Below are 11,366 nucleotides of genomic sequence, written 5' to 3' on the forward strand. Positions count from 1 at the left end.
TTTTTAAAGAGATGTATTTATTTATTTAAAGGACAGAGCAACACAGAGAGAGGGAAAGACAGAGAAAGAAGGAAAGACAGAAAGATCTTCCATCACTGATTCACTCCCCAAACTGGGTGTTAATATCAAGGTCTGGGCAGGACCAAAGCTAGGAACCAGGAACTCCACCTGGGTCACCCACATGGGTGGCAGGGATCCAAGCATTTGGACAATCATCCACTACTCTTCCAGGCACATTAGCACGGAGCTGGATTAGAAACAGAGCAACCAGGACTCGAAGGGATGCTCTGTTAGCATCCCAAGCAAAGGCTTGAGCTGTTGCATCTCAAGCTGGCCCAGGCATTTATTTGTTGATAATTTGGATTTATGTTCTGTGACTTGTTGTATATTTCCCCCATTTTCTCTAAACCTGTTTTTTCTTCCTAAATTTTTAGGAGCTCCTTGCTTTATAGAGAAATCAAGCTTTGATGTTTACTTAGACACATCAGAGGCTGAGTGGCTCACACAGTAAGCATTTTATTTCTCACAGTTCTGGGGGATGCTCGTCCAAGGGTCAGGGTGCTACCATGGCGCAGCTGAGGACTCCTGGTTTTCTTACAGCTGACCTTAGGCCAGATCCTCCTCTACCACTGCACTACAGAGATTCCACATCCATGACCTTCAAACAATTGTTCCCCAGATGCCTCACTTTGGGAGAGTTAGTACTTCAACATACGAATTCTTGGGACACAAATAGTTCTGCTAGAATATCTACTTACAAACATTCTCGGCAGATCTGTACTTTGTCTATTGACTTTGTCTTTTTTGCATGCATAATTTCTTCTTGTGTTTAGTCAAATATGTATGCTTCTCTCCACATCTTATTTTCTAGTGTTGATTATGTTTCCCTAAATTGTGGGTTAAAAATGTTCCAGCTTTCATTTTATTCACTCTGTATCATTTTACCTTTCATGTTTAATTTTTGGGTTTTCTCAACCTTGTATTCAAGTTTCTGTCTGAGATTATTTTTCATATTTTCATATGAATGAGTGCAACATTATTTAAGAGCCTATATTTTTCCTCACTGGTTAAATATTTACTTTTGTGAACTTAAGAGATGGCAAAATTATGGCTTAATTAATACCAGATTAATTCAATTATTAGGGCTTCATTGTATATAATGATTCCTCATGTTTCAGTTTTATAGTTTTCTTAAATATTTAGGATCATTAATTTTTCCATATGAATTTTAATGTAACTCCATTCAATTCCAAGAAAAACATGGTTAGGATTTTGGAATTGCATTAAATTTATATAGTATTAACATTAACATTGTATTATATTTATCCCTTTATTTTCAGATTTTATTTTAGTTTTATTATATCTTATAAATTAAGTCATATGGAATCCAAGTCTTCTTCAAAAGTTCTTTCTAACCATTTACTATCCTTTATCACAATTACACATGAAGCACTTCTCCCAATTTCCCTTCTACAAGCTATCTGGAGTACACAAGTTATTAGATTGAGTTAATTAGTTGTTAGTTATTTTGAAAGGCAGAGAAGGAAAGATAGAGAGACAGACTCCATCTACCTGCTCGGTCCTCAAACAGCTACAACAACCTGGTTTGGGTCAGGCTAAAGCCAGGCCAGGATCTTTGTCAGGGTCTCTCAAGCCAGTGGCAGGTGCACAAGCACTTGAGCTATGTTCTCTGTCTCACAGTAGGAAGGAGCTGGATTGGAAATGGAGCAGCCAGAACTGGATGCTCGCATCACAAGAGGTGGTTTAACCTGATGTGCCACAATGGCAGTCAATGTTATTTTCATGGTCATGTAGAATGTAGAAGCATTAACAGATTTTCACATTTAACTGAGTAACCCAATTGGGTTTTCTAAGCATGAGTTATGCTTGGTCTATCCCTAACGGATAGACCTAATGGATAGACCAAGCTATGCTGTTGTAACAAATCAAAATCACAGGTGTTATCATCATCATAAAAGTTCTTTCTCTGCTTGCAAAAACTGCTGTGGGCCCAGTGCAGCTGTGCTCCTCCGAGTGCTGAAAGTGTGTGATCAGCTGTTCTGATTTTCCAGTGCCCCTGTAACAACAGGAGGCTTCCAAACCCAGCAAGCAGGGGAAGATCACGAAAGAACAGTAACACAGGCCACGATAGGCCACATATCAGAAGTGACAGGTGTTCCTTCCTGTCACAACCCATGGCCGAGCCCTAGCCTCACTGTCACCTGTACGGTACGGCAAGGTGAGGCGCAGCAGATGTGCTTAGCAGCCTTGGAATGTTGGTCACTCTTGCCAAAAGATGTCCTTTCCAGTTTCTACATACTTATTGCATTTTTAAAAATCTGACGACACTCGTTAAAATTTGTTAAATATCAAATAATCAGCTAACTATTAAACAATGAAAAAGTCAGTTTTCCTAATTTTAATTAAAATGGATCCATTGCCATTGCGTTCTGGTTGGTATTCCCAACATGGTAGAGTTTCTAGCTGAATCTTTTATTGTCACTATTCCATGAACTTTTTGAAACCCGATATTTATGGGGTAGGAGCAGGAATAAATGGAATCAAGTATTTGAAATTGGTCTTTCAAAATGGTAATGACTTTGGGGTCTTTTCCTAAAAAGGCACTGAAAATTAAAGTAGAGCAATTGATTTCTCAGATTTTTGAGCAGTTTTCTGAAAACTGAAAAATATCTGAAAATCTTTCCCTGGGTAAGTTTATGTTGAAAAAAGAAACAAGGATAATGCAGTAAATTATTTACCTATCTAAAGTTATGCAATACACAGGCCTTTATTCTATGATTATTCTTGCCCTACCTTTGGAGTTTCACAAACCTACGTTATCGTAAAACACTGGTGTTAACTCATGATAGTAAGAGAATGATTTTTGAAGATTTACCTTCTTTATTTGAAAGGCAGTGACAGAGAGAGAGAGAGAAAGAGAGAGAGAGAGAAAGAGGGAGAGGAGAAACACAGAGAACGAGAAAGAACACTCTTCTATGTCCTGGTTCACAGATCAAACAACCACAACAAAGCCAGGTGCTCAGAACCCCTTGTGGGTCTCCCACATGGGTGACAGAGGCCCAAGCCCTTCAGGCATCTTTCACTTCCTTCCCAGGCCATCAGCAGGAAGCTGATTGGGAGTGAAACAACTGGGACTAGAACCAGAGCCAGGTCATGTGGCAGTTTAGCCCACTGTGCCAAAGCTTTGACTCCAGGTAGTTCTTTGTTTTTGTTTTATTTTCTCTTAATATTTAATTAAGAGTCAACAGTTGGCATCTTTTTTCAAAGATAATTACGAATTTTTGATTTTTTATGGACGTGAACTGATCTGTGAAATCTGTGACATCTCAGAATCTGAGCAGCACTGATAGCATTAATTAGGCAGATACATGCTCCCTCGTCCCACCCCTACATATATACATTCAATGCACACTTCACCACTCTTCCTCAGCAAGGAATTAATGGATGCACCCATGTACACTTTGAGAAAGCTCCTAAGAGCTGCTAAAATGCTCCCTTGGTTAAAGTCTGACTTGGGAAATACACACAGTTTGGCAATGATGAAAATGTCAAGGCAACCAGAGCAATGAGAAGACAGGGCAGGTAGATGGAAAGGACCCTTTCTCAAAATTACTAGGACAGATGGAGCCTGTTCTTATAGAAACACAGAGAAAAATGGAGTTCAGGAGAAGTTGCCACGTCTTTAACTGTGGGAATGATCTAACTTCCCTGGAATTTCTGTCCACCTGGCACTGTGGCCTTCTACTTTTTTCCAACAACGAATGCCTCTTAAGAAAGTAACGATAGGACCAGCATTGTGGCATAATCAGTAAAGCCACTGCCTGTGTGTGACACTGGCATCCCATGTGAGCATCAGTTTGAGACTCAGCTACTTCCTTTCCAAAGCAACTCCCAGCTAATGGTCTGGGAAAAGCAGGGGAAGATGGTCCAAATGTTTCGCTCCCTGCCACCCATGTGGGAGACCTAGAAGTTCTTGGCTCCTGGCTTCTGTCAGACCCAGCCCTGACTGTTGCAGTCATCTGAGCTGTGAACCAGCACATGGAAGGGAGCTTTCTCTCTCTCTCTCTTTCTCCGTTTCTTTCTGTAACTCTAATAAATAAATAGATAAATCTTTTTTTTAAAAAAAGCAACAATGAGACAAAGAAAGAAGTTGATGTTCTGGGTACGAGATATGACATAAAATTATAGAATAGATATCACTTGGCTTCCACTGAGTAGCTGCTACAACAAACTCGAGCATGAATACTTCCTGGTCATAAAAAAATAAATTAACAAACAAAACATGTGATTGGGTGCCTGTGACATAGAGTTGGCTGAGTGGTAGCAGTGCCGTTGCATTGGCAAGTCGCCTAAGGACAAAGCTCTACTGCCTCCTGCCTCATGTCCACCACATTGCTAAGCCATTGGTGCTCACTGACCAAATTTTCTGATCTTTCCACGAACCACTGAACCCTTCTGGAAACTATTCCATACTCTTTATCTCTTCAGGGTCGCTGTTTCCTCTGTACGGTTCAAAGGGTTTGGACCAGTTTTGAGTTGGCCAGTTTAGAAGACAAGACATGCATTTTGATTTTTTTAAATTATTGCTATTACTTAATGGCCACAGCACCATGTGAGACATGGGAAACAGCGAGGAATTCAGGTAGGTATCAGTATCGTTCATGGACGCAATTAGATTCAACGGGCCATGTTTGCGTGCCCTGCTGTGGCATTATACGCTACCTAGAAATCTCATGACTTAAAACAATCCTTGATTCTTTGAGCAGATGGATAAAGAATTGCTGCTGTTGCTTGGAGTAAGACCAGAATCAGGGAGAGCTCAGCAGAGATCTGAGGAGGCATTCACTCTTCAGGTCCCGGTAGCGCCTCTATAAAAGTAGGCACCAGAAAATGTCTGTGACTGAAACACCAAATAAGGTGTTGCGATAGAAAATCACTGCCTGAAGAGTGATTTACGGAGAGACTGGCCACCAGGGAGGAGAGTGCAGAGTCCTAGAGCCCAAAGCAGGTGGGCGGCCCTACCGGACACAGCTTAAAGACCCAATGAGAGAGCAAGATGTCAGTCATTGGTGGCCTTGAGGGTCAAAGAGCAAAATGGCTCCTGACTGCAAGGAATTGAAGAGAACGGGAGAGAAGGGACTCTCGAGTGAACGCTAGCTTTTCAATTCCACAGATCCAGGATAGTTACCAGAGTACAGCCTAGAAGGGGTTTTGTTTGCTTCCACTCGGAGACAGTAGAAAACACAGCCCACGGTGGTTGAATGCGAGCTCTATGGGAACAAAAGGGACGCACAGTCCCTCAAGCTACCAGTGCTACCGCCATGAGCCAGGGAGGGAGCAGCCTTTATAGTCCACGAAGCACCTCAGGAAAGACAAAACAAAACACCCCAGGCTGTCTGTGGCAGAGTGAGCTGCTACTTGCTATGCCAGCATCTCACAGAACTAGCACCTCAGAGGGCCAGCTGGCGTGCCTGACTGCTCCACTTCCCACCCTGCTCCCTGCTGACGCAGTTGAGGCTGGCCCCAGTGTTTACGTCTCTGCACTCACGTGGGAGACCCGGCTGGAAGGAGTTTCTGGCTTCTGCGTTTGCCTGGTGCAAGTCCAGGCTGTCGCCATCATCTGGGATGTGAACACGCTGCTGGAGGTTCTTTCTGGCTCTCCCTCTCCACTCTGCCTGTTATATTTTATATATATAATTTGGGGAGGGAGGTAAAACACATTTTAACCTCGAGAGTAGAGGTGTCCAAGGCCTAGTCGTCAAGCCAACCGCAGCATACCCTAAGAACTTAACGGAAATGCAGATTCCACTAGCCTCACCCTCACCGCACTAAAGACCCACCCCATCCTTCTAATCTCCCAGAAACGAAGGGATTTCCAACCAGGCCTGCAGGTGGCTCTCCTGCTGGCTGAGGTTTGAGACCCAATTCTGCAAAGGAAATCAGTCACCTTAAAGATGTCCCTGAATGTGTCCCTTCCTAACTGGCCTCAGACCCCACCTGCGAGGCATCTGGGTCACAAAGAAGAAGTGGAGGTGTCCCAGCCACCCCGGCCGGACTAGGATATCAAAGAACAATTCGGGGCCTCCTGGTTTGGGGATCCTTGGGCTGCAACCTTTCCAGCAAGGGAATCCCAGTAGGGGGGTTCTTGAAAACAGACGCAATTAAAGCATACTCTGGTGTTAGAGGTTTTGAAACAGGCGTAGCCCTTTCCTTAAATACATTTTTCCCCCTTGATGCATGGATTTCGACATCTGCAAAGAAAAAAAAAATCTCCCTCGAACTTTTGGCACTCCCCTCGTGTATGTCTGAACATACGCGTTTACCTGTGGCGGGCTTCCGGCTGTCCCAGGCCCCCTAACCCCAGTCGGGCTCAGTTAAGGTTTGTTGGGGGACCCAGCGACTCCCCAGGAAGGCGGCAGTCCCGGCCCTGACCTGGGCCGTTTCAAATTCCCTTGGCCTCTGGGGAGAGCGCGCCTGAATGCTGGTGACAGATGGAGTTGATAGTCCCTCCACGGAAAGGGGCGGGAGCGCCCGCGTTTGACAGGCCGCAGACGCCCGCTGCCTCTGGCGGCCGAGGCCCGCGCAGCGCCGCAGTTAAGGTAGCGCCCGGAGTCCGCGCCCCGGGGACTGGGGGGCGCCCGCTCTCCCAGGTCCAGGTTGTGCCTGCGGACGGGGTCTGGAGGCGCCGAAGCGCTCAGCACCTCCTTAGTCCCCCCAAGATCTGGGGCAGCTGTCCTTACCCGCGTCATCGGGGCGCACGTTGCAAGTTACCCTCACTGGGAAACGACTGGGGCTGGATGGCTTTCTCTGCTGCAGTGGGAAAGCGGTGCGGGGGGCGTGAGCCGTGGACCTCGTGCGGCCTCTCCACGCTCCCCCCTCCACACCTTGGGGTCCGGCGATGAAGCCCCCAGGGTCAGTCCCCTACCGCCCCCCAACCGCCGGGGAAGGGGTCACTCCCCCACCCCCCCACCCCAAATAGGGAACCGAGTTCTGAACCTGGCGATCTGCGGGAACGAGTACATTAAAAAAAAAAAAATCCACAAAACTTAAAGTGCAGAACAAACAAAAAGAACCAGAGCTGGGCCGGACGCCCGCAGCGGCCCCGCGCCCCGGCGGCGGGTGCAGAGCGCGCGCGGGGTTCGTGGCTGCGCCTCCTTAAGAGGAGGAGCAGCCGGGCCGCGGCGGGGCTCCCGGGCCGGCCCTTTCAATCCCGAACGCCTGAATGTGAGCTGCCCCTCGCCCTCCCCCACCCGCTGGCCCACTCCAGCGGCTCGTAAAAAAAAAAAAAGTTTCAACAACAACGGGCCGGACCAATAGCATCTCGCGCAGCCGGGAAAGGGGGCCGAGCGAAGGGTGCAGCGAGCGGAGAAAGGAGAAAGCGGGCCGGCCGGGAGCGCGCGCGGGCCGGGCCGGCGAGCGCAGGAGCGTTGCTAATGTTTTTGTTTGTTTGCTTTTCCATGCATGCATAATGAGGGGGCGCAGCGGCACCACGCGGGGGCTCCCGGCCCACTTTTGTATTTAAAGCCTCGCGGCGAGCGTTGAGTTCCCGCAGCCGGGCTCTGCCGATCCGCTCGGCAGGCTCTCCCGCTCCGCCGAGAAGCCAGCCCGGGAGGCGCTCTCCCGGCCGCGCCGAGTTTCTGGTGCTTTCCGGAAAGAGCTCCCGGGATCTGCGCCGAGGCCCAGGGGCGCCGCGGCCGGAGGGGGAGGGGACGCGCGGCGGCCAGCGCCGCGGGAAGGCGGGCAGCAGCGGCCGGACGCCGGAGCACCCCCCCTCCGCCCCGGGAGGCGCGCGATGCGAGGGCCCGCGGAGCCGGCGGCGGCGGCCGACGCGAAGCAGCGCTGAGCCCGGGACGGAGGAACGGCGCGCACAACGGATCTGCAGCAGCCGAGGATCATGCACCCGCGGCGCCGCGCGCTCCTGCAGCCCCGCCGCGGCCCCGCGGCCTGCAGCCCCCCGGGGCTGCACTGAGCGCCTCCCGCCAAGCGCCGGGGGAGTGCTCTCGGGTAGAGAAGCGGGGCCAGGTCTCGGTGGCTGCAGCAGTTCCAGGAGCCGGTTCCTCACACCATTCTCCGGCCGCAGCCCGCGCGCGCGGGGCGGAGAGCCGACCTTGCGCCGCCGGCCGGCCGGGCAGCGGCGAGCGCATGGATTTATGAGGACACCCATGCCAGAAGTGCGCAGGACCTGGGCAAACTTTGCCTCCGGCTCCACTAACGCCGCGCCGCCGCACGCCTCGACTCCTTTCCGCTCCTCGCCCGGCGGCCGCCGCTGCCCGCGATGGTGGCCGCGCTGCTGGGCGGCGGCGGCGGGGCCCGCGCGGGGACGGTGCCGGGCGCCTGGCTGTGCCTGATGGCGCTGATGCAGCTGCTGGGTTCGGCGCCGCGGGGCTCAGGGCTGGCGCACGGCCGCCGCCTCATCTGCTGGCAAGCGCTGCTGCAGTGCCAGGGGGAGCCGGAGTGCAGCTACGCCTACAGCCAGTACGCTGAGGCGTGCGCGCCGGTGCTGGCGCAGCGCGGCGGGGGCGACGCGCCGGGGGCTGCCGCCGCCTTCCCGGCTTCGGCTTCGATTTCGGCCGCCTCGTCGTCGTCGTCGTCGTCGTCGCGCTGGCGCTGCCCGAGCCACTGCATTTCGGCGCTCATTCAGCTCAACCACACACGCCGCGGGCCCGCCCTGGAGGACTGTGACTGCGCGCAGGATGAGAACTGCAAGTCTACCAAGCGCGCCATTGAGCCGTGCCTGCCCCGGACGAGCAGCGGCGCGGGCGGCGCGGGCGGCCCCGGCGCGGGCGGGGTCATGGGCTGCACCGAGGCTCGGCGGCGCTGTGACCGCGACAGCCGCTGCAACCTGGCGCTCACACGATACCTGACCTACTGCGGTAAGCTCTTCAACGGGCTGCGCTGCACCGACGAGTGCCGTGCGGTCATCGAGGACATGCTGGCGGTGCCCAAGGCGGCGCTGCTCAATGACTGCGTGTGCGACGGCCTCGAGCGGCCCATCTGCGAGTCTGTCAAGGAGAACATGGCCCGCCTGTGCTTCGGTGCCGAGCTAGGCAACGGCCCGGGCAGCAGCGGCTCCGACGGCGGCCTGGACGACTACTACGACGAGGACTACGACGAAGAGCAGCGCCCAGGCGGCGCGGGCGGCGAGCAGCCTCTGGACGACGACGACGGCGTCCCGCGCCCGGGCGGCGGCGCTGCTGCGGCAGGCGGCCGCGGGGACCTGCCCTACGGGCCTGGGCGCAGGAGCAGCAGTGGCGGCCACTGCTGGGCTCCTGCAGGCGCCTGGACCCCGCTCGGCCCCGCCCTGCTGCTGTCGCTGCTGGGGCCACTCTTCTAGCGCCTGGCGCCCCATGCACCCGCACTGGCGCCGGGCACCTGTGGATTAGGGACAGAGGAGAGGTGGGGGAGGGCTGTCAGAGACCACCCCTCCCCAGTGGACCTGGCCTTGCTGGTTCTGTGTCACTGCCATTCTCACCTCCTGGGACTGCTCTCTCAAGGGTGATTTGCTGGTCCTTTTTGTCCCTGGGCTTGGACCTGGAGGCTCCCAGCTCGCAGAATGTGTACAAGATTGAGCCCTGGGGCTCAGTTGACCAAGGAAGTAACCAGCTTACAGGGACTGGGGCTGGGAGCACTGGATGGGGTTGAAGAAGGGTTGCATTTGCCAAGAGGACTGTTGATTCCCACTTTTTTTCCCCTTACGGGAAGGAGGACCAAAAGCGCAGGTCTTGACCGATTTGTATTGCTTGTCGCCTGTGAGGACATTGCATTCCTAAGTAAACAGAGAAGTCCTGATTCATGCTTTTAAGTCTTGGTTATCAGCGACCGGAGTTGTTTGACACTGGGACTGGTAGTCTCAGGGAGTCAAGATGAGGGTAGGGGGCCGTGACTGCCTTAAGAGAAACTCCTAATTGAGTTTTGGATAACTTTGAGCCCTTGACCTTAATTTCACTGGTACCACTGATCTCTTAGCACATTTCTTGGGATGAAGGGTGAGTTGCTGTGGTGTTGAACAATGCAACTTTTTGCTGGGAAAAAGCGCTGCACTGCCATCCGTGAAGGTCTCTCTGTTGATGCTTGTGGTTCTTTTTTGTGCTTGACATCCGGAAATTGTATGTTCTGAAACGCGGAGAACTTCTAATGCCTCCGCCCCTATCAGGGTGCTGAGCCTTGGTACTTGGTATATAAAGTGTATTGAAACTGGGATTTGTTACCAGTTGTGTTTTGTATATAGCATTTTTATAAATTGTATGCTTCAGAAAAAAATAATTTATTTTTAAAAAGAAATGAAAGGTTTTAAATACACATCCATGTGACACCCCTTTACCCACTTACCCTACCCCCAAATATGCCGAATCCATTGGTCACCAGGAATCAGAACCCAGAGTTCATGGTGAAGTGTGCTTTAGCTTCAACAGTCCTGAAATGTACAGTGTGTATTTTATAGATTTGAAGTTAACATTGTTATTTTTCAAGAGAGTTTATGGACATTGTAGAAATGTATAAATGCATTTCCAAACTGCCTTAAACATTGTATTTTTATAGACATCATTTAAGAAAAAAAAGTCCTATGTTTTTAAATAACTACAGCTTTGGGTATTGTTTTGGCTATTTGTTTTATTAAAAATGTGTACATCAGTAAAGAATTTAAATAATGAATCAGTTGTAATTATTTTCAAGGGCTACATGAAGGTGAATCCCATAATGGGTGGGGTGGAGTGGGCGGAGGAGACGCTAAAACCCACCAACCAGCCACTGGAATTAAAATACACTATGGGACAAGACATATGGGATATTACTTCTGCCTTTAATTTAATGAATAATTAGACATCTGTAAATGAGGCAGTTGAAAAAGACACCATTGATTGGCCTCCACTGGTGTTTTGTATTTGGTGATTTTGAGGTGTCTCCTGTGCACCATTTGAGTATAGCCCAGACATCACATTCTCCCCTCTGCCTTCTCTACTGGGACCCCACCTCTCCATGCACACACAGACCACCCCACTTTGCTCTTGACTCTAGACTCCTAGGCCTGTCCTCTGGCTATTTTACTACACGTTCTCATACAATCAAACCTGCCAATAACATCTGTTACCAATAGGACTGAGAGACTGGCTACTTCAAAGTCATTTTCACACTTTTGGTGGGAAAAAAAAAATACCAAATTTTGTTACAAAACATTCAGGCGAGCAAAAGTAAACACTCTGCGGAGAGGAACAATGAGCAGAGCTTGTAATATTGTTGTGAGGAGTTGTTTAGCAGTGGGCTGAAGGCTGGGCCTCTGCCAGGGCTACTGATCTACACTCAAACGCCCTTAGATAAATAATTACACTCTTAAGCTGTGTCGAGTG

At 50.6% G+C, this 11,366-nt stretch overlaps 1 protein-coding gene across 1 annotated transcript; it reads left to right on the top strand.

Moving 5' to 3' along the window:
- Positions 1 to 7,431: 7,431 nt before the first annotated feature.
- On the top strand, positions 7,432 to 10,674 carry GAS1 (growth arrest specific 1). Its single transcript, XM_058672690.1, has one exon. The coding sequence runs from the start codon at positions 8,297 to 8,299 to the stop codon at positions 9,353 to 9,355; it is 1,059 nt and encodes a 352-aa protein (XP_058528673.1). The 5' UTR covers positions 7,432 to 8,296; the 3' UTR covers positions 9,356 to 10,674.
- Positions 10,675 to 11,366: the final 692 nt, after the last annotated feature.

The sequence above is a fragment of the Ochotona princeps genome, chromosome 14, assembly GCF_030435755.1.
Source record: "Ochotona princeps isolate mOchPri1 chromosome 14, mOchPri1.hap1, whole genome shotgun sequence".
Taxonomy (NCBI): domain Eukaryota; kingdom Metazoa; phylum Chordata; class Mammalia; order Lagomorpha; family Ochotonidae; genus Ochotona; species Ochotona princeps.